The 23,805-nt window shown below is 47.0% G+C and overlaps 1 protein-coding gene and 1 pseudogene across 2 annotated transcripts in view; one reads left to right on the forward strand and one right to left on the reverse strand.

Annotated features, from left to right (window-relative positions):
• The first annotated feature begins 1,995 nt into the window (after positions 1-1,995).
• Positions 1,996-23,805, forward strand: part of GHR (growth hormone receptor) — a 211,491-nt gene continuing 189,681 nt past the window's right edge. The window contains exon 1 of one of the 2 annotated variants that reach the window (XM_073343860.2): positions 1,996-2,348. Coding sequence is in view for 1 of the 2 variants with exons in the window: in XM_073343859.2 (XP_073199960.1) it covers positions 2,593-2,653 (61 nt within the window). In the remaining variant the exon portion in view is untranslated. Of the gene's footprint in view, positions 2,349-2,555; positions 2,654-23,805 lie in introns of those variants that run through there. The other variant, XM_073343859.2, reaches the window with a different exon arrangement.
• LOC140912023 (myelin-associated neurite-outgrowth inhibitor pseudogene) lies at positions 14,187-14,764 on the reverse strand (annotated as a pseudogene).

Here is a 23,805-nt window from a genome sequence, read left to right on the forward strand (position 1 = left end):
ATTAAAATAAATTGAATTGTTCCTATTATAGCCTTTTATTGCCTATAGTGTTTTGAATAGCTACACAAAAATGAAAATCATATTATTAACTGTAGACAAAGACTAGTTAAATACTCACTGAAAATGTTCCAGAGGGATGACTGATAAAATTTAGGATTTTGTATTGCTTCGTTAACCTTTCTCATATACATCCTAATTGCTACCTTGCTTTGCTATTGTTCATCTCTATAATTGTACTATTTAGCTCTGGAAGGCAATTTTTGAGATCCGGATTGTATTACAAACACCAATTTTTATTATAGTATTCTTATTTTAGCAATCCCAAAGTGCAGGAGTTAAAAACAAAAAACAAGCCCTGTATTGTGTGTTTCATTCTTCAATTTGTATTTCTTGATCAACTCTGATTTAGCAGGCTGTAAGCTTTTCATTTTTTAAAAAGTTCTCTTGAAAATGATTGTTGGTAAAATGGTAAAACGCTCATACAAGACTGACTTTACAGGAATAAAATGATGTTGGATGCAGAAATGATTTGCCAACATTTGGATTGCACCCTCAGCAGTTTGCGGATGACACTAAACTGGGAGGAGTGGTAGATACGCTGGAGGGTAGGGATAGGATACAGAGGGACCTAGACAAATTGGAGGATTGGGCCAAAAGAAATCTGATGAAGTTCAACAAGGACAAGTGCAGAGTCCTGCACTTAGGATGGAAGAATCCAATGTACCGCTACAGACTAGGGACCGAATGGGTAGGCAGCAGTTCAGCAGAGAAGGACCTAGGGGTGACAGTGGACGAGAAGCTGGATATGAGTCAACAATGTGCCCTTGTTGCCAAGAAGGCCAATGGCATTTTGGGCTGTATAAGTAGGGGCATTGCCAGCAGATCGAGGGACGTGATCATTCCCCTCTATTCGACATTGGTGAGGCCTCATCTGGAGTACTGTGTCCAGTTTTGGGCCCCACACTACAAGAAGGATGTGGAGAAATTGGAGAGAGTCCAGCAAAGGGCAACAAAAATGATTAGGGGACTGGAACACATGAGTTATGAGGAGAGGCTGAGGGAACTGGGATTGTTTAGTCTATGGAAGAGAAGAATGAGGGGAGATTTGATAGCTGCTTTTAACTACTTGAAAGGTGGATCCAAAGAGGATGGATCTAGACTATTCTCAGTGATAACAGATGACAGGACAAGGAGTAATGGTCTCAAGTTGCAGTGGGGGAGGTTTAGGTTGGCTATTAGGAAAAACGTTTTCACTAGGAGGGTGGTGAAACACTGGAATGCGTTACCTAGGGAGGTGGTGGAATCCCCTTCCTTAGAAGTTTTTAAGATCAGGCTTGACAAAGCCCTGGCTGGGATGATTTAGTTGGGATTGGTCCTGCTCTGGGCAGGGGGTTGGACTAGATGGCCTCCAGAGGTCCCTTCCAACCCTGATATTCTATGATTCTAACATTGCCCACAATGCGAATAACGACCCTGTCCAGCATGTACTCATAAACAGGATGCTTTATCTTCCTCTCCAACTCGAAAAAGTCCCTGGAAGAAAGCAGAGGGAGGCGGCATTGGGGGGAGGGCAGCTGACCAACTGTCCAGAGGTGGCAGATGCATCCTCATTTCCGTCCACCTTTAGCCTAGGGGCCCTCCCTGAACTTGGCCGAATGATTTTAACTGTTTCCCTTTAAATTGCAGCTCTGAGCACGCGCCGCGCACAGCCTGCCGAGGAGCCCGGGTGAGGCGCTAAGGAGCGGCTGGTTTGCACAGCCCAGGTGCAGTAGGTCTATGGGGGATATTAAATGTACTGGATAACCGATCTCCTAGCTGCTAACCCCGGGCACTAGAGAGCGGGGCTCCCCTTCGCTCCAGCCCGAAGAGCCTCACTTTTATTGTGAAGTCCTGTGGAAACGCTCTGCAATACCCAACATTTCCCTCTAGTCGGAGCCCGCTAGCCCCAGGGAAGTGACACGCACTAACGCCGGCTCCTCACGGGCTGGGCAGGGAGCGGAGCTCCCAGGAACGCAGGGAGTCACTTGTCCATCTCCAAGCCTCTTCCCCTCCCCCCCGGCCCAGGAGCCAGCCGCTAGGCTCGGCCGGGCATGAGTCCCTCTTGAAGCCCCCGCCCCCCGGCTCCCACCCCGCGCCACCCCTCTGCAGGAGGCTGCCAGCCGAGCGGGGCGCAGGCAGCAGCAGCCATGGGGCGGCGAGGAGGCGGCCGCTGAGCGTCCCGCGCCGGGACGAGATGGGGGGAGGCGATTAGCGGCGCCGCTGCTGGGACGGGAGCTCCGTGCACGGTGGCGGGAGAGCGAGAGCCGCCCCTGGCGCCCCGCGGCTGGGAGCTCGCTTGGAGCAGTCAGGTACGGGGTAGCTGGGCTCGCTCCCCTGCCGTGCGCGCTCAGCCTGCGCTGGCTTTGCAGGGCTGCCTGCTCGCCCGCAGGGCTGTTGTTCCGCCGGCGGGTGTAATCCGATCCGTCCCGTGCAAGCGGGGGTGTGGGCAGGGGGGTCGCTCGGGGCACGCTCGGCCCTGCTGCTGCGCTGCTATTTTTAGCGGCGAACGCCTGGAAGTTTGGACACGCTGGCGAGCGCCGCGGGCGGGTACGGATGGGCCCCGGGCTGAGCCCAGAGCGGGCTCCCTGCGGCGGGGAGGTGCGGCGGCGCGCTGGTGAGTGCACCACGGGCGGGTCCGGGGCGCCGCTCCCCGCGCGGGGCTGGGCTTGCGGCCGGGCGCGCGTTGCCCTGTGGAACGCCTGGCGGCGAGGTGCCCGCGCTCTCCCTCGCCCCGGCCGCCCACAGGCAGCCCCGCCGGGGGCGGGGGGGGCTGTTATCGGACAGCGTGTGAAACTCGGGAAAGTTTGGCCAAGCCCGCCTGAGCCCGACAGCGCCTCGGCGGCGGGGAGCCGGAGCCGGGGTGCTGCTGTTCGCGGGGCGGGCAGCCCTGGCCCAAAGGGGGGTGGGCAGGGGGCTGGCTGGGCTCAGATGGTAGGTGACGCGAGCCGCGCGTGTCCAAGCGGGAGCAATGGCCCTGCACAGGTTTGTCGGCTGTTTTGTTCGCTGTCCCTTGGCCAGGCTTGTGCCCATCTCCGCGCCCGGTGTAGCTCTCCCTGGCCCGTGCTAACAGGGGTGCCGTGGTGGCTGTAGTCAGTGCGGAGAGCAGGTCCCAGGTGGACACACCGTGCAGTGCAAGCCCCGGGGCGATGCTGGTGGGCGCCTTGCTCTGTAGGAAGGGGGTTGGCCGGGAAGGGGAATCTCGTTTTGGCTTGGCTACAGAGGCAACGTGTAACTGTTGATAAGGGGGCAGGCGACCACCCCACAGCGTAGCCTCGGCATCTACAACCGAGGTTTTCAAAGGGGGGTGCCCCAGTAGGGGGGTGCAGAGGAACGTTTGGGGCAGAGGCACCAGGCGGGGCTCGGGGAGGGGGCGGTCTCACCTCAGCGGGCCACCCAGCCCATCTGGTGGGGGGTGGCTGGCACAACCAAAAATTTTAACTCAAAGTGGGGTTATAGCTTACAATTGTTGGTTGTGTCTCCCTCCCCCCCCATCCAGACAGGCTGAGTTGCCCCCTAGGTGAGTCGGGGTGGAGATGGTGCTCTCTCCCCCAGCCCTGCGAGAGCTGGCCCTACTGGGCCTGAGTGTTCCAAGGGGGGGGTGAGCCCCACAGTTAGAAACCCTCTGATAGAAGTTGTGCTAAATGGAAGGCAGGGTGAGCCCCACTGCAGTGTCAGGGGAGCAGAGCCCCTGCTATAGGAATGGGAGAGCGGCCTCTGCCCTGGGAACAGGCCTGGGGTATTCGCCCCAGGGTGGTCTGCAAAGCAGGTGGCAGGAAGTGCTGGGACTCCAGCAGCAGGGAAGGAGAATAAGCCCCAGGTAGCAGGCTCAGCTCATAGCCAACCGCCCTACTGCTTCCTCCCTCACTGTGCTGCACGGGGTCGTGGTGAGTGTTGATGCCAGGGAGAGCCACTGGATGCTGGCCATCTTGGGGAAAGGCATGCCTTGCCCACTCCCATTGCTCTGGGGCTGTGGGGCAGAGTCTGCAGTAGCCCCTCTAGATGGGTCCTCTCCAAACATTTAGCTGTTGCTAAATGGAAGGTAGAAATCTGGGGGGAAGGGGCACATGACCCTGTGTCATCCCCCACCGTTGCCTCTACTTGGCTAGACTGCCCAGCTGTGGTGGGAGTTCTGGTCAATCTCTCCAGATTTAACACTCTCCTTCCCCCGCCCCCCGCATTCCCCACTGCCCCAAGTTTCTTTATTACACAGTTCTTCCTGTGAACGTATGTATTGCTGTTGTTATCTTGTTATAACAAATCAGAATCCAGGCTATAGCCAGGTGGAATCACATTGGAACTCAGAGATTGCCAGTCTTCCTGTGACTGGGAGTGGATGTGTGATTACACAAAGTAAAACTATTTCCCCTTGTTTATTCTCCCCCCCCCCCCCCCCCCCCCGTTCCTCACACATTTTGGCAACTGCTGAAAATGGCCCACCTTGATTATCAGTACAAAATGTTTTTTTTCCTCTCCTGCTCGTAATAGCTCACCTTACCTGACCACTCTCGTTACAGTGTGTATGGTAACACCCACTGTTTCATGTTCTCTGTGTATATAAAATCCCCCTACTGTATTTTCCACTGCATGCATCTGATGAAGTGAGCTGTAGCTCATGAAAGCTTATGCTCAAATAAATCTGTTAGTCTCTAAGGTGCCACAAATACTCCTTAACTCAGTATGTTTAATATATTCAACCACAGTTGCAGTTTGCTCCTGCCATATCTCAAGGAGCAGCCCCATAAAGACACCATGGATCACACATTTGCTCTGTTATTCCAGTTTAAATAGTTGTAATAACTTAATTGAAGCCAATGGAATAGCTCTCTTTTACACTGGTGCAAGTGAAAGCTAGTTCTTAACAAATCCTCCTGTCAGCCTGCCAGCAAACATTTAATAAGATAAATCAGAAAATTTCATTGAGAATATTTGTGAAATTGATGGAAGTTTAACTTGAATTTAAAAAAGACTTTTAAATACCTGTTCACTCACCTCAAAGCTGAAAACACTTTTGGACAGATTTGTGATGAGATATTGAAAAGATTTGTTTGAGACAAGGATGCTGATGTAAATGACACTATTTAAAATATGGAGGGAGGGATAAAGGGAATTGGAATTAAAATGTCTTGTTGAATCTCATCGAACTACATGAATGTTTATTGAAAGCTGTCCCATCTAGCTTAAAAAAAGAAACCGATTTAAATAGGAATGTTCTATCTTTCATCTCCTCCACGTTATTTCAGCCTCGCATGCCAAGAATTGCAACATGTTAGTTAATATATTATGCTGGTACATTTTAATTATAAAGGGTGTGCAAACAAGGCAGTTAGTTGTCTTTTCAACTTTTAATGGGTTTCCCCGGGAAGCCTGCTGTAGAAAGTGCAGGCAAATGTTCGCCTATTCAAGTGAGTCACCAGTGTGGTTTTGTTTTGTTTTGTTTTGTTTTTTCCATTTGAGCTGGAATTATTAATTTATCCATAGTGGTAAACTTTTAGAAGTAATTGCTAGCGATAGGCACCTGGCAAATTCCCTAATTACTACCATGCATTGTATTTTACTCTTGTCCATTATCTTCCGTACTGATATAATTCTTTCTTTAACACTTGAAAATCCTACTAATATTTTTGTTTTAATGATGTACAACAGCATCAGTTGGTATCACTATATGTGGAGTTTTGCTATTACAGTCCAAGCGTCTGATCTTACACACACTAACAAAAGTAGTGTTCATAACTGCAAGCGAACCATTGGATCCCTTACCACTGTGGGAGGCAAAAAAAGCACTTCCTCCAAAGAAATCTTCTTCCTCCAGGGTGGATCTGGAGCTGCCAGAAGCCTAAGCCCCCCCACCCCACTAAGGTGTGGAAAACAGAAGTTCTCACATGGGGCAGATTCTGCTCCCATACTCCTGTGAAGTAGCACTTTCCTCCACAGTTAGCTCCACTGATTTCAGCAGGACAGGGCAGAATCTTACCCTCAGAGTGTGGGGGAAGCAGGATGGAATAAAGAGAGAACAGAACAAACAGACCCCTTTTCAAACAGCCAGGGGTGGGATGAGAGCCCTTCTAGCCAGTAGTCTGGAGACTTAAAAAGTGTTCTCTTGTTAGCACAGATCTTGGGGATATTGGATTTATAAGGTTTTTACTTCCAAGTTCATTTTCCTAGGACTGTGCTTAATTTTATGTAAACATATTGTGACTGGTTCCTCCTGGGGTGCCACCTTGAACTGGGGTACCGCTGAGCCCCCGACCCACCAGTCTGGCTTCCCTCTCACACTGTACAGCTGTGACAAGCTGCAAAGCCCTCCAGTCTATACTTTCACCAGGTAGGGGTTCACCCAGCTGCAGTTACATGCAGGCTCTCTGACCAGCCCCTGCATAGGAAGGCTACAGCTAAGGCAACTCCCAGCTCCTCAGGCACTCCCTCTCCCCCCAGAGTATAAACCCAAAATGATACAGTCTCATAAAATTCACCCCCTCCCTCAATGCGGAGAGGAATATGCAACAGCCTTTGCCCCTAAGTTATAATTCCCACACACTTCACTCCAATTCACCAGTTTAGATAAAGCAAAAACAAGTTTATTAACTATAAAAGATGGATTTTAAGTGATTATAAGTGATTGCAAACAGATCAAAGCAGATTACCTAGCAAATAAACAAAAAAACACAGCTTAATTTATTCAATAAATTGGATATGAATAACAGATTCTCACCCTAAGAGGTGATATAAGCAGGTTGCAGATTCTTAAGGGGCAAACTGCACTTGCTTTACAGCTTGGAATCCCCAGGTGTTTCAGTCACAGGTAGAAATCCCTTTAGTCTTGGTCCAGCACTTCCCCCAGTTCAGTGTTTGTTCCTCAGGTGTGTGGGGAGTGAAGAACACCAGATGATGTCACTCCCTGCTGTATATAGCTTTTGCATACAGTGGAAACCCTTTGTTCCCAAAGCTTGGTTCCCAGACCAGTCTGGGAAAAATACTGACATCCCAAGCTGGAGTCCAGAGACATGTGGTCTCATCACATGTCGTTGTAGAGTCCTAGCAGCCATTGCTTGAAGGCTGTCTGTTGCGTTCTCATGAAGGTTCCCCAGGTGGGAGATAAGCTTCTCCTAAGGCCTATTATTTTTTCCTGATGGCCCATGGCCCTGAATAGGCTCTTCCCTACCCACTATCTAGACCAGTGCTCTTCACTATTTTTGAAGTGGGGGCCACTTTGGCAAAAAAACCTTCAATATGAGAGCCACATCAACTACTAAATTAATGCCTTGCTTACTGCTCCTTAACAATGTAATGTTACAGAGCCACTCGTGTAACTAAAACAAAGTCTACGTGTACAGTAAAACTATACTCCTTTTGTAAAATAATAACCAGGAAAATATATGGAATTAAAAAGGCAGCTATGCGAGTAAATCTTTTAAGAGCAGAATAATGCAAAACTTACTTTAAAAACTGGATGAGTGAAAGTGTGTCTGTTCCTCCTTGACTTTCTTCATGCAGTATTTGTAATCTGTCATTGCAATCCTAGTAAGGCAGTCCAAATGTTCATTGGTCAATTTGTTCCTCTGTTTTCTTTTCACCACTCTGGCTGGGGCTGAGGGCTCTAGGGTGGAGCTGGGGATGGGGGGTTCGGGGGCTCAGGGCTGGGGCAGAGGGTTAGGATGGGGGGTGAGGAGTTTTGGGGTGCAGGCAGGAGAGGCCCACAGCAGTCCTGCAAGCCCCAACTTGCTCCCCTCCTCAGTTCCTGCCCACCCTCTACCTGCCTCCTCTCCAGGTCCCTGCTATGTGGCCTTTTAGAGCTGCTGCACGGCTATTTATAGCCTAGCCGCACTTAGGGTTGATGGGAGCCGCCACTGGCTCGCGGGCCTTGTGATGAAGAACACTGATCGAGACTGAAAGCATCTTGTCTAGTGGGTGTTACCCAGGTGTAACTACATTTTAAATACAGATACATAGTCAATATTCATAACTTCGGGTACAAAAATGATACATGCATTCAAATAGGATAATCATATTCAGCAAATCATGACTTTTCCAGTAACACCTCACATGACTAATCTTACATAAAATAGATCATAGTTATGCCATACTCATATCATAATAACATCACTGTGAAGAATATGGATGGGGTGCAGTGTCACACATATATACTAATTAGATGTGACCCTTGCTTTTATCAAGTTGCTCATGAAGCTGTTTATTGCTGCAGAAATGACTAGTTGTTGATTTATATGAATGGAAAACCTGTCTTATGAAAGGAGACTCAAGGAGCTTGGCTTGTTTAGCCTAACTAAAAGAAGGTTGAGGGGAGATATGATCTCTCTCTATAAATATATCAGAGGGATAAATATCGGAGAGGGAGAGGAATTATTTAAGCTCAGTACCAATGTGGACACAAGAACAAATGGATATAAACTGGCCACCAGGAAGTTTAGACTTGAAATTAGACGAAGGTTTCTAACCATCAGAGGAGTGAAGTTTTGGAATAGCCTTCCAAGGGAAGCAGTGGGGGCAAAAGATCTATCTGGCTTCAAGATTAAACTCGATAAGTTTATGGAGGAGATGGTATGATGGGATAACATGATTTTGGTAATTAATTGATCTTTAAATACTCATGGTAAATAAGCTTAATGGCCTGTGATGTGATGTTAGATGGGGTGGGATCTGAGTTACCCAGGAAAGAATTTTCTGTAGTATCTGGCTGGTGAATCTTGCCCATATGCTCAGGGTTTAGCTGATCGCCGTATTTGGGGTCGGGAAGAAATTTTCCTCCAGGGCAGATTGGAAGGGGCCCTGGAGGTTTTTCGCCTTCCTCTGTAGCATGGGGCACGGGTCACTTGCTGGAGGATTCTCTGCTCCTTGAAGTCTTTAAACCACGATTTGAGGACTTCAGTAGCTCAGACATAGGTGAGGTTTTTCGCAGGAGTGGGTGGGTGAGATTCTGTGGCCTGCGTTGTGCAGGACGTCAGACTAGATGATCATAATGGTCCCTTCTGACCTTAGTATCTATGAATGCTCATGTCACATTTAGAATATCAATCGGAGAGTCAAGTTTCAGAGTTTGGAATGTTGCATATGTTATTCCAAATGCCAGATTTTCATGGATAGAATATATGTGAGGAATTCTTGGTACTTAGGAAGGTCTGTATTACATTGACCATTTGTAAATGTTCCAATGCTTAAAACACTGCTAGACAGACATTGTTGCAATCCCACTTTAGGTGGGAAGCAATAAGTGAGCAATAACAAAGAATAGAACGGATGAGGAATGGGTTACCACAATGTAACTGTGTGGTTACTCAGCTAAGTATGCGCATGTTATGATGGTTCAGTAGAAGATTTGGGTTTCTTTTTAGTTAAAAGATGTCTTATTGGCTATCTTTTTATTGGCATGACCAATGAGGTGACTGTGTAGGAAGGATTTGAATGAGGAAAGAATAATGGTCTGGCAGAGCAGAATTGGGATGGTGTCCTAAGGTAAGGGTCAGTGTGGGAAGAGCAGGTCAAGGGGCATTGAGTCTGCCATTGCTGGGAAAGTGCTGGAGGCAGAAAGTATCATATTGCATCAGCCTACCTTGGCAGGAACAGACTAATATTGGGGCTTGAAGGAACACTTTGTGCTCAGATTGTTTACCACAGGTTGTTTACTGTATATGAATCCTGAAATACAGTGGCTGCTTACTTACAGATCGTTTTGATGTGTGAAATGTAGAACACTGCCTATTCTTAAGAGATTAATGCTCAGTGTATGAGAAATGGACTCGTCACATAAATGAGAGAGGCCATCCCTTCCCAGAGACAGATGTTTTCCATATCTTGTTGTCCCAGTGTATGAAATGCTAAATACATTTAAGCAGGTGACCTTTTAAAAAGGAGTCACAGGAAAAAAAAACAATAAAACATGTAGTTGATAGTAACTTTATTTTTGTTAAATATCTTAGAAAACAATATAAACTTCAGAAAGGCTTAACAATACTTATGAGCAGGTCTGCAGGTTTGTCATGTTGGTGAAAATGTCAGACACTGGGACTTCTCTGTTTGTCTGTTACTTCTGAGCTGGAAGGCTCTATGTGGGTTAACTCACTGGCCTGGTTCAGATGGGAGGCCCTGAGGGAGGGTCAGAGAGTGAGCCCACGCCGCACTTATCCTGAAGTTTCTCCAGTGTCCTGCAGGGCTGGGCCCAGCTCCCTGGTCCAGGTGTTACGACCTGGCACATGGAATTGTAGCACCTTTCACTCAAATTTGGCCTGTCCATCCCTTCATCGTGATGGAAGGTCATCTTGGGCTAACCTGAGTGGTGGTGTGGCCCTGGGCACCAGGTTGCAACACCTGGAGGAGGACCAGAGACATCCCAGAGGAGTGGACAAGGGCAAATATAGTACCTATCTCTGAAAAGGGGAAGAGGGACAACCCAGGGAATTATAGATGTCATATTAACTTCAGTATCTGGAAAGATAAATATTAAAATAATCAATTTGTAAGCATCTAGCAGACAATAAGATAATAAATAACAATCATTGTGGATTTGTCAAGAACAAATCATGTCATACTAACCTAATATCTTTCTTTGATAGGGTAACAAGCCTTGTGGATTGGAGGGAAGTAGTAGCTATATCACATCACGACTTTGATAAGGTTTTAATACTGTCTCACTTGACCTCATAAACAAACTAGGGAAATATAGCTTTAGACTAACCTAGTATAAAGTGAATGCACAACTGGCAACGTTTCACAGGCTGGGAGGGCATATTGAGTGGGCTCCCCCAGGGACCTGTCCTAGGTCTGGTTGTATTCAATATTTTCATGAATGGTTTGGTTAATGGCATAGAAAGTACACTGTATCATTTGTGGATCTTACCAAGCTGGGAGGGGTTGCAGGCACTCTGGAGGACAGGATTAGAATTCAAAATGATGTTGACAAACTGGAGAAATGTTCTGAAAGAAATAGGATGACATTTAATAAGGACAAATGCACTTAGGAAGGAAAAATGAAATGCACAAATAGAAAATGGGGAATGACTGCCTAGGAAGGAGTACTGCAGAAAAGGATCTGTGGGTTATAGTGGATCACATATGAGTCAACAATGTAATACTGTTGAAAAAAAAAAGCGTACATCATTCTGGGATGTATGAGCAGGAGTGTTTGTAAGCAAGACACAAGAAATAATTCTTCCACTCTACTCAGCACTCGTAAAGCCTCAAGTGGAGTACTGTGTCCGGTTCTAGGCACCACACTTTGGGAGAAAATGTGAACAAACTGGTGAAAGTCCAGAAGAGAGCAACAAAAATGATTAAAGGTCTAGAAAACATGACCTATGAGGAAAGATTGAAAAAATTGTGTGTGTTTAGTCTGTAGAAAACTGAGCAGCAATGTAACAGTCTTCAAATATGTAAAAGGTTGTTAAATAGAAGAGCATGATAAATTGTTCTCCTTAACCACTGAGGACAGGAAAAGAAGTAATGGGCTTAAATTGCAGCAAGAGAAATTTGGTTAGACATTAGAAGTTTTTCCTAAACTGTAAGGGTAGGTAAGCCATAGAACAAATTACCTAGAGAGGTTGTGGAATCTGTGTCATTGAAGGTTTTTAGGAACAGGTTAGACAAACACCTGTCAGGGATGGTGTAGATCGGGGTGGGCAAACTTTCTGGCCCGAGGGCCACATCGGGGTTGCAAAACTGTATGTAGGGCCAGGTAGGGAAGGCTGTGCCTCCCCGAGCAGCCTGTCCCCCCCATCCCCCTCCTCCCACTTACTGCCCCACTCAGAACCCTCCACCTATTCAACCCCTCCTTCTCCTTGTTCCCTGACCACCCCCCCGACTACTCTGACCCCTATCCACAACCCCGCCTCCTGACAGGCGCCCCGGGACTCCCATGCCTATCCAATCCCCCCACCCCGCCCCGTTCCCTCTCCCCTAACCGCCCCCCCAGACCCTCCGCCCCATCCAACTGCCCCTGCTCCCTGTCCCCTGATTGCCACCAGGAGCTCCTGCCCCTTATCCAGCCCCGAGCCCCCTTACCATGCCGCTCGGAGCAGCATGTCTGGCAGCAGTGCCGCCCAGAGCACTGCCCACATGGCGGCGTGACTGCAGGGGAGGGGAGCCAACGGGGGAGGGGCCGGGGGCTGGCCTCCCTGTCCGGGAGCTCAAGGGCCGGGCAGGACGGTCCCACAGGCTGGATGTGGCCCACGGGCTGTAGTGTGCCCACCACTGGTGTAGATAATACTACTTAGTTCTGCCTGTGTGCTGGGGGCTGGAATAGATAACCTATCAAGGTCCCTTCCAATCCTACGTTTCTATTATTTCCTTTTATTTTAAGAAATTTTGCTTGTTCAGCCTAATTTTGTTTTGTTTTTAAGGCAGAAAAGGAATACAGATCTGAAGTTAGCTTTGAAAACTATGCCATATGTACAGAACTCTGTGCTTACTCTAGCCCCTATGGACTGGCTTCATAGTCCAATGGACTTTTAGTATTTATCCCTAATCTACAAATAGAGCCAGGCACACATGGATCTACTGCCTGTTGGCCAGTATGTGGCAGTTCTGGTTTCTGTTCCATACAGGGTCTATCTCCACCTCATACAAGTGCAGTTGAAGAACTTGGTCAGTACTTGATGGAGTTTGGGGGCTGGATGAAAGCTAGCTGACCGAAGCTCAATCCAGATAAAGTGGAGATAATATTTACAGGCTGGGGGATGTAACCAGAGGAGTTATCTCAATTAAAGGATTGTGCCTAGTAGTTTTTACCGCTATTTGGAACCTGGATATTTTGCTTAATTGCCCAGCTTTATTGCCCATCCAGCTACTTTTGGATGTTCATGTAGCAGACAAGTTCCCGTGTTATGGGCTGCAGCTGGCAAAATATCTGTCCTTTCCTCTTTTGGATGCACACCTCACCACAGTGATTCATGCTTGTGTCTCCTGAAGATTGGCTTGCTGCAATGAGCTCTACACCTTCAGATGATTTGGAAATTTGGCTTGAAGCTGGTGCTGAAGGCTTATTAAACTGTGCTAGCTCAAGGAACATGTTATACCTGTGCTGCTTGATCTAGGGTGGCTGCCGGCTTGGTTTCAGAGTGAAGTTCAGGATATTGGTTTTGGCCTGTAAAAACCTGAATAATTTGGGTCTTCAGTTCCTGTGAGACCACTTGTCACCTCGCATGATGCTGCAGCAGATGTTAAATGAGATGCATGAACTAATAAAAGAGAGGGGACTGGTGAGAGTGCATACTCTGTGAAGGCTTCTCAACTCTGCAATACATTTATCTTCCTCTCCTCTCACGCATGTATCTAATAGAACTTTGTTTGGTTATCTTCAGGACCCCCTTCAAAGCTTCTCTAGCCTTTCTGGGGGAGGAGGCTGTTGGATAAGGAAAAGATGAGAGAATGAGTGAGATGTGGTGAGTTGGATACTTTTTTCACAGCTGATTTGGCCTGTGGAGTTTACTAAAGGTTTGTGTAATTATTGTTCATCACCTAGTGTAGTAGATAGATGCTTATAAATAAATGCAAGTAGTTTTAAAAAAAAACAAACAAAAAAACCCCTCATAGGTAATACTAATGACAGACTGTGGACAAAGGATAATTTCAGTTCTAAAGCCTACCACCAAGTTCCTTGATCTGTCAGTTATATCCGGTGTTCTCAAACTTTTCCTTTCAGAGGCCCCCCCTCAACATGCTATAAAAACTCCAAGGCCCAGCGGAGGCGCGGGAGGGTCCTTGGGCATAGGTGTAGTTTTACTTCTATTTTGGGGGTACAAGGGCTGGCAGGGCTTGAGCCAGCTCCGCACAGTGGGGTCCAGGGAAGGAGTGCCACCTCCACTCCCTGACTCACCTCAGCAAGCCAGCCAGGGAGGATGCAACCAAAAAATATAACTCAAAGGGCTTGGGGGGGGGGACTTTTTAACTCAGTTTAAAAAAACCCAACACATTGTGTTTAAAAAAAAATCCTTCCTCCTACACAACTTGATCAAAATGAACTGACATTTAGGCAAAATAGTCTACTTATATCCCTATTCACTGAATTGGCATATTGTAAAATTTCCCTGAATATCTTAACTCCTGTGAAATCTCAATGAAAGAAGCTGCAGTCATGTGGCCATTTATATACAGGCCACTGTTTCAACTATAGGCACTGGTAACTTACACTACTGGAATAATCACCACTGTGTGGGCACATAGCTATAGGTTCGTGGTCCTGGAGCCCAATATGTGGGCATAGTAACTGGATGAGGGGCTACTGGAGTTGGGGAAAGAGTTGTCAACAAAGTACCTGCTGACATTGCCATAGTGGTCCCAGCCAACGTTCCCATAGTCACACCATTTCCTCTTGGTGGTGGAACTGGAGCAGGATACATAGTTGCTGGCATGCCATTAGGCTGCACAGCTGTGGGGTGATGGATTACGTGGGGTGGTGCTGCATATAAATGCTGCGTCTAGTAAGTGCCTTTGGATTCTGCTGTGGATAGGCACTTCGAACCGGATACACAGCAGTCTGGTAGGGGTTGGGTGATGAAGAATAAGGTGGCACTGCACCACTGGTGGGTAAACAGGATACTTCATATGGTGTTTCTGGTGTATAACCTGTTTGGAAGGTAGGATTTGCTCCTGGGTACACGTTGGGGGAATAGGCAGGGCGAGCTGCTGCATAGCCCATTGAGAAACCAGTTGGATAACCAATTCCTTTGGCATTTGCATAGGGAACCCCAGAAGATTCAAGACTCTAAACAGGATGCATGACTTCAATAACGGGCTGCGGCGCTTCGTGGCGGTGGCCCCAGCTCTGGCTCTGTCACTCGGTGTCTGCTGCAGCCCAGGGAATGGGTGGAGCCTCGCGGTCGGAGGGGGCGGAAGCTAGAGCGGTGGCTGGGGCCTGGGCCTCCTGCTGCTGTGTGGTTTGAAAACCACTCGGGGTACATGGAGAGGGGTAGCTAGGGGCTGTGTGCAGGCATGGGGGTAGCTCGGGAGGCAGGGAGGGGGTAGCTGGGGGCTGTGTGCAGGCACGGGGGTAGCTCGGGATGCAGGGAGGGGGTAGCTAGGGGCTGTGTGCAGGCACGGGGGTAGCTCGGGATGCAGGGAGGGGGTAGCTGGGGGCTGTGTGCAGGCACGGGGGTAGCTCGGGATGCAGGGAGGGGGTAGCTGGGGGCTGTGTGCAGGCACGGGGGTAGCTCGGGATGCAGGGAGGGGGTAGCTGGGGGCTGTGTGCAGGCACGGGGGTAGCGCGGGATGCAGGGAGGGGGTAGCTGGGGGCTGTGTGCAGGCACGGGGGTAGCGCGGGATGCAGGGAGGGGGTAGCTGGGGGCTGTGTACAGGCATGGGGTAGCGCGGGATGCAGGGAGGGGGTAGCTAGGGGCTGTGTGCCAGCAGGGCTCCCCCTGCGGTGGCTGCTCCCCGAGGGCTCGGCTGCCCCAGAGCTGGGTCACCCTGCCCAGGCTGCTCTTGCCGGCTGCATGAGCAGTCAGGGGGCAGTAAGCTGAGGAGCTGCCGCAAGCCCGGCCACCAGCAGCAGACAGGGGAAAGCCACAGCTGCCTGCTCCATGGTACCACCAGCCAGGGGTGCAGCTGCCCCGCACGCCTGGCTCTGGCTTCTGACCTATGACTTGGCCAGAGGGCTGAACCTGAGGCAGACTGGGAGAGAGGCGGAGAGGGCTGGAGCTGCCCCCGGGACTGCCACACTCTGGGTACGGCACTGAGTTATGGTCTCTCATGAAATAGGATCAATTCAGTAACATCTAGGCTAGAGGGAGAAACAACATTAAAAGTGTGAAGTGTAGATTGGCATGTGCCCAGTAATTCTGTGGAGGAAGCCATTGGGGAGGGGTGGGAATGCATTGTATGCATAGTGAGACTGGAAGCCTCAAAAACAGAAGTCCATGCATTAGCTGCAACGTGGTCATAGTGAGCATTTAGATAGCATGTTCCATGTGAGATATCAAATCGCATCTCCCGCATGATTTAGGTATGGTAATGCATCAGCAATACTGATAGTGATCAGATTGGCATAAATTTGATTATTTATATAGGACCTGATCCAAAGTTTCCATTCACTTCATTGAGATTCATCCTAAAAGTTCTCAAGCACCGTCAACTCCATTGGGACAGGTGGGTGCTCCAGACCTTGCAGGACGGGTTTAGAGAAGGGTTGCATTTCTTGATTCTCAAAAAGAAAAGAAGTACTTGTGGCACCTTAGAGACTAACCAATTTATTTGAGCATAAGCTTTCATGAGCTACAGCTCACTTCATCGGATACATACTGTGGAAAGTATAGAAGATCTTTTTATACACACACAGCATGAAAAAAATACCTCTCCCCACCCCACTCTCCTGCTGGTAATAGCTTATCTAAAGTGATCACTTTCCTTACAATGTGTATGATAATCAAGGTGGGCCATTTCCAGCACAAATCCAGGGTTTAACAAGAACATGGGGGGGGGGGGGGGGAAGAGGTTACCTTGCATAATGACTTAGCCACTCCCAGTCTCCATTCAAGCCTAAGTTAATTGTATCCAATTTGCAAATGAATTCCAATTCAACAGTTTCTCGCTGGAGTCTGGATTTGAAGTTTTTTTGTTATAATATCGCAACTTTCATGTCTGTAATCGCGTGACCAGAGAGATTGAAGTGTCCTCCGACTGGTTTATGAATGTTATAATTCTTGACATCTGATTTGTGTCCATTTATTCTTTTACGTAGAGACTGTCCAGTTTGACCAATGTACATGGCAGAGGGGCATTGCTGGCACATGATGGCGTATATCACATTGGTGGATGTGCAGGTGAACGAGCCTCTGATAGTGTGGCTGATGTGATTAGGCCCTGTGATGGTGTCCCCTGAATAGATATGTGGGCACAGTTGGCAATGGGCTTTGTTGCAAGGATAGGTTCCTGGGTTAGTGGTACTGGTATGTGGTTGCTGGTGAGTATTTGCTTCAGGTTGGGGGGCTGTCTGTAGGCAAGGACTGGCCTGTCTCCCAAGATTTGTGAGAGTGTTGGGTCATCCTTCAGGATAGGTTGTAGATCCTTAATAATGCATTGGAGGGGTTTTAGTTGAGGGCTAAAGGTGACGGCTAGTGGCGTTCTGTTATTTTCTTTGTTGGGCCTGTCCTGTAGTAGGTGAATTCTGGGAACTCTTTTGGCTCTATCAATCTGTTTCTTCACTTCCGCAGGTGGGTATTGTAGTTGTAAGAATGCTTGATAGAGATCTTGTAGGTGTTTGTCTCTGTCTGAGGGGTTGGAGCAAATGTGGTTGTATCGCAGAGCTTGGCTGTAGACGATGGATCGTGTGGTGTGGTCAGGGTGAAAGCTGGAGGCATGTAGGTAGGAATAGCGGTCAGTGGGTTTCCGGTATAGGGATTACAGACATGAAAGTTGCGATATTACAACAAAAAAACTTCAAATCCAGACTCCAGCGAGAAACTGTTGAATTGGAATTCATTTGCAAATTGGATACAATTAACTTAGGCTTGAATAGAGACTGGGAGTGGCTAAGTCATTATGCAAGGTAACTTATTTCCCCTTGTTTTTTCCTATTCCCCCCTCCCCCCCGATGTTCTTGTTAAACCCTGGATTTGTGCTGGAAATGGCCCACCTTGATTATCATACACATTGTAAGGAGAGTGATCACTTTAGATAAGCTATTACCAGCAGGAGAGTGGGGTGGGGAGAGGTATTTTTTCATGCTTTGTGTGTATAAAAAGATCTTCTACACGAAAGCTTATGCTCAAATAAATTGGTTAGTCTCTAAGGTGCCACAAGTACTCCTTTTCTTTTTGCGAATACAGACTAACACAGCTGTTACTCTGAAACCTGTCTTGATTCTGTGACCTTTTACTTTGCAGGTTGGTGAAGGAGATTTGAATCTTAGCTCTTTAAATACGACAAGGTAGTAATAGTGTAAACATCAAAACCATGACTTTTTTCCTCTGGCTTCTTGATTAAGTTTTTTTGGGGGGGAGGGCATGAGATGAGGCAAACAAGGTCTCCCATCCAGCACATTGTCTTCCTTCTGTCTCCCTCCAAAACCTATTGCAGTCAATGGACTTCATACGGCTTAGGATCAGGTACTTTAAATTTCTAAATTCTCTCACTTTCCAGCACCAACTGCATAGCATGTATAATACAGGTGGACAAACAATGTAACCGCTGGAATAACAGGATCCTGAATTGCACCTCCAGCAGGAGAGTGGGGTGGGGGGAGAGAAAACCTTTTGTAGTGGTAAACACCCATTTTTTCATAGTTTGTATGTATAAGAACAACTTCTGTATTTTCCACAGTATGCATCCAATGAAGTGAGCTGTAGCTCACGAAAGCTTATGCTCAAATAAATTGGTTAGTCTCTAAGGTGCCACAAGTACTCCTTTTCTTTTTGCAAATACAGACTAACACGACTGGTACTCTGAAACCTCTGACATGTAATTTTGCAAAGGTTTTCACACGATAACAAGGATCAGATTTTTCACATGGGCCTGTTGTAGTTCCTGAAATGTTCTTGGTGAGGTAGAATTTCTATTTTATTAGAAGTTTCTAGTGCTGTGATTTCCAGATCGCACATTGATTGCACTGCTGTGTAATAGTCACAGTTCAGCAACCCCAAACTGGGCACTGAGAACTGAAAATAGGTATTTCTGCATCACATATTTAGTTGTGATACAGCTTTTATTCATATCTCTTCATATGAAGTGTGTAAAGTTTGTTTAGTGTCGGTCATTTCTGTTGACTTACTGTTTCCTTTCTCTTAAGGCTGATATGGAAGAAGGATTCTGACTAGTTATTTACATCTCTGAACTTATTAAAACAAATGAAATATGTTCCTATTTGAAAAATGGCAATTTGCCAAGGAGCCGTCTTTGGCAGAGACTGCAATGCAATAACTGTAATCCTGGGGTGTGTAGGTGAAAGTTTGAGAAGTGGGAGAGCACAGCTATGCAACAGAGAAGAATCTTGTTTCTGATCTAATTAATCAGACACCTTGGAAGCTAGCATGAAAATTATATGGTTTCTCCCTCACTGAGTACGCAATATCATAGAGACATGGTAGGGACTTCATTGTTATCTATCAGTCTGATTCTGTTCTATTTCCCTCCTCCAACCCATATAAACTTTTGCTTCTCAATCTCTGGGGCTGAAAATTCATCTACTTAGTCCCAGCTCATAGATGATTTATTTATTTATTTATGGGAAGTTGACATGGGCTGACCATGGGAAGGGATGAAGAAGTAGAATGAAAGGGAGCAGAGTGTTCTCATAATCCCCTCCGCTTCCATGACTTGTGCTGCATGAACATCAGTACTGGCCATGAAGAAGAAGAAGGCAATTTATGTCTGTTCTACAGGGAAGGGCTGCTGTTATCTTCTGACTATGAATCTTTGAGCAGTTATGTTAAAAACTATCAGCAATTTGGCCAGAATCTGAATTTGTGTTCAAAGTAGGGCTGACGATTAATCACAGTTAACTCACATGATTAACTCAAAAAAAACTAATCATGATTAATAGCACTGTTAAATAATAGAATACTAATAGAAATTTATTAAATATTTTGGATGTTTTGTATATTTTCAAATATATTGATTTCTATTACAACAGAATACAAAGTATACAGTAATCACTTTATATTATTTTTATTACAAATATTTGCACTGTAAAAATGACAAACAAAAGAAATAGTATTTTTCAATTCACCTCATACAAGTACAGTAATGTAGTCTCATTATTGTGAAAGTGTAACTTACAAATACAGATCTTTTTTTTACATAACTACACTCAAAAATAAAATATAAAACTTTAGAGCCTGCTCAGTTCTACTTCTTGTTCAGCCAATCGCAAAGACAAACAAGTTTGTTTACATTTATGGGAGATAATGCTGCCCTCTTCTTATTTACAATGTCACCAGTAATTGAGAACATGTGTTTGCATGGCACGTCTGTAGCCGGCGTTGCAAAGTGTTTATGTGCTAGATATAAAAATTTTATTAAAGGTAATGGTTATATATAATACATAGGTTGAGAAAAGAGTGTCTGTACATCTGGGCATAGTGCTTAGATTATCCACAAATACAAAGTTTGTTTTTAAAAGTCATATGATACATAGAGCACATAATCGGCAATAACCCAAATTTAGGTGGATAGATTTAACAGAAGGGTTAGATATTAGAATCCGAATACTTGGGTACATCACTCATGAAAAGTTGTACCGAGATTTTTGTTGTGGAAAGCAAAATATATCAATGAGTGGAGATTGTCCCTAGTAAATGAGGATTAGGTAGGTTGTCCATTTAGAACAGGGGTGGGCAAACTATGGCCCGGGGCCCACATCCGGCCCTTCAGACATTTTAATCCGAACCTCAAGTTCCCGCCGGAGAGCAGGGTCCGGGGCTGGCCCCACTCCGCGTGTGCCTTTGCTCCGCATGGTTCCCAGAAGCAGCATCATGTCCCCCCTCCATTTCCTATGTGTAGAGGCATAGGAGCTGAAGGCGGGCGTGCCGTTGCTTCCGGGAGCTGCTTGAGGTAAGTGCCACCCGGAGCCTGCACCCCTGACCCCCCTCCTGCCCTCTGAGCAGCCCATAGCACCCTCCTGCACCCCCAACCCTTCATCCCCAACCCCATGCCAGAGCTCGCACCCGAACCCCCTGCCCCAGTCTGGAGCCCCCTCCCACACCCTGAACTCCTCACTTCTGGCCACACCCCGGAGCCCTCACCCTTCCCCGCACCCCAAACCCCAATTTCGTGAGCATTCATGGCTCGCCATACAATTTCCATACCCACATGTGGCCCTCGGGCCAAAAAGTTTGCCCACCCCTGATTTATAAAATACAATCCATGAGGAAAGTATCATCCCTCCTAGTATTGCCGATGTCCAGTGATGTGTCCTATGTAAATGTCCCTCAACTACCTGATGGCATCTGACACCATGAGTTGCTGCATCAGCTGAGCGTAGCATTGACAGATTCTGCATTCTCTCAGCACTCTTTCGTTACTAGGGTCCCATACACCCAAGGCTCCGACGATCAGTGTGTGTTTCTGAACCTGGTAACCCATAGCTCTCAAAGTTTCGGCCAGAGAAGCATATTTCTCTACCTTTCGAGCTCAGGCATTGTGAAAGACTGAGACCCTGTTCTGGAAGGTCACTGTGACGTCCACCATGATGATCTTCTTCCGGTCCTCGTTGGTGATGACGGTGTCCGGTCGCAGTTGGCTGTTGGTTTTGGAGATGGCAGCATTTATGGCAACCTTCCCCCACGGGTGGCAGGATGGCTCTGCCCAGGCAATCTTGGATGGTGTTGTGTTGCAGCTGCCAAGCTCTCGAATGGGGTTTCCAGCTACACGGACATGTCCATTTTTGGGGCTGCGCAGAACAGGAATTAAGGTAGAAGGGTATGAGTTTCCCAGATGAGCAACACTGACTTCTTCACATCTCCCACAATGTAAATATTTGCTCACAGACAGGTCTGATTTTGTGCACTGACCTTTGACTCAGCTCCCTCCCAGTTTTCCTTTCTCCCACCACCTTTAATTTATGGTAGTGTTCTTCAACTGAGCATTACATGGGGCTCACTGCAGAGTCCAACTATGCTGGTCCTGATCAACCAAAAGAGTAGCTAGCTGTACGTTCCTTCCTCCCTTCCTTCCTTCCCAGTAGCCACAGGATAATGCCTTCAGAACCCTCTCAGTCCTTGCTGTCCCTGAGATTGAGAAATTGGCCTTTTGCTTTTTGCATGGGCCTGTTCCTATGCTGTTGCGTGCTCACATCAATGTAAAAAAGGATATACTTTCAGTTGGTGGCTTTGGATTTTCTGGCTCTGACCATTATCTGAACAGAGATTCAGGAGACCTGGGTTCCATTCCAACTTCTGCCGGTGGCCTCCTGGATGACCTTGAGCAAGTCACTTTACCTTCCTGTGTCTCCAATTTCCCCATCTGTAACACTGGAATAATGATATCAACCTTCTTTGTAAAGCCTTTTGAGATCTACGATGCCAGGGTTAGGCATTTTTATTATTTGTCACAACCTGAATGTTATGTAAAACATTTTTCTTTTTTCTCTCATTATTGGCTGTGCTAGTCTGTAGAAGACAGCCATTTCGTAGTGATGGATTTAACAGTCGGCAAAGAGGAAGGGCAATGGGGATGTGCCATGGGGACCGTTAGAAACAATTATCTGGGAATCGGGAGGCCTTGAACAGTGTTGTTTAGTCTTAGATCATCAATATAGTCAAGCATGTAGAAGCTGGGAAGTAAAGATCCAAGGCTGTCACAAAGCACCTTAAAGGGGAAGGCAGCCAAACATGGGGAGTATAAGAGGACAGCCACCACCTTTGGGGAGTTGAATTTTCTGGGGAGTTTAATTTTCTACAATTGCTCAAAGTTAATTTCAGTGAGATTGCATTATGGCATTATCAAGGCTTTATTGAGTGCACTGTAATGTGTATGAAGAGTTATTAAAGAACAGAGCAGTCTCAGAGCCTCTCAGCATAGTAGCTTCTAGATTATAGTACGCTCTTATTTCTCACATTTGGGCTTGACTCTGGCTTTTACAGCCATATTAATGTTATGGGTGGTGAGGAAGGGGAGGGAATGTTTTATTTTTCCTAGGTAGCAATCTCTGGAACCATTATGCCTGTGGTGGCTAGGAGCTCGATACCTTCTAAGTAGCTGTCACCAGCAGCCTGGCTATGACTGCAGAATAGGTATAGCATGTGTTTTTTGCAGTGCAGCTTGTAAGACAGCAACTGTGCGTGGGGGTATGGCCCGGCCTCTACCCCGCCATTTATCCTGGGACAGTAAGTGCTGCCTGCTTCTCTAGCATCTCACACCCATTGTGTTCGTAGTGCTGGCTTCCAGATTAGAGCAGAAGGAAAAGTTATGCAGTCCAGGGTCTTCAAATTTATATTTGTCTCATTATAGGGCAAAGCATTATGGGTCAAAAGTCATGTTGATAGATTGACTGCAGAGTTGAGTCTGGTGTGCTTTCCCTTTTTGCACACCCTTATGCCTGGTCTACATTACACAGTTAAGTTGACGTAAGGCAGCTTACATTGAACTAATTACTTAAGTGTACACACTACAGCCTTGCCCTGCCGATGTAAGTGCCCTACTACACCGACCTAATAACTCCACCTCCATGAGAGGCATAGGGCTTTTGTCAGTTTAGTTAGGGTGATGCAACGTCTGTGTAGACACGCATTACTTATGTCCGCTGTTGGCTGTCTTGTCAATTTCAGGGCTCCATGCTGGAGCTGTGAAATTGACAAGAAAGCCATGCAGCTAGAGCAGGGGTAGGCAACCTATGGCACAGGTGCCAAAGGCAGCACGTGAGCTGGCCACTGGTCCGGGGGGGGGGGCTCTGCATTTTAATTTAATTTTAAGTTAAGCGTCTTAAACATTTTAAAAACCTTATTTACTTTACATACAACAATAGTTTAGTTATATATTATAGACTTATAGAAAGAGACCTTCTAAAAACATTAAAATGTATTACTGGCATGCGAAACCTTAAATTAGAGTGAATAAATGAAGACTCGGCACACCACTTCTGAAAGGTTGCCGACCCCTGAGCTAGAGCCTGGCTGCTCCCCACTCAGGGAGCCAAGAAGCCTGGGAGGGAGCAGGGAGGCAGCTGGGCCCCCAGCATGGTGCTGTGCAGAGCTGAGAGCCCGGGTTTTCAGCCTCCCACATTGCCCCTCTTCAGTCAGTGGAAGTGCTTCTGATGAGGACGTGCACCACTGACAGAAGGAAGGTAGCGTAGACATCAGCCACCACAGTAATTACATAGGTCGACTTAAG

The sequence above is a fragment of the Lepidochelys kempii genome, chromosome 5, assembly GCF_965140285.1.
Source record: "Lepidochelys kempii isolate rLepKem1 chromosome 5, rLepKem1.hap1, whole genome shotgun sequence".
Lineage (NCBI taxonomy): Eukaryota > Metazoa > Chordata > Testudines > Cheloniidae > Lepidochelys > Lepidochelys kempii.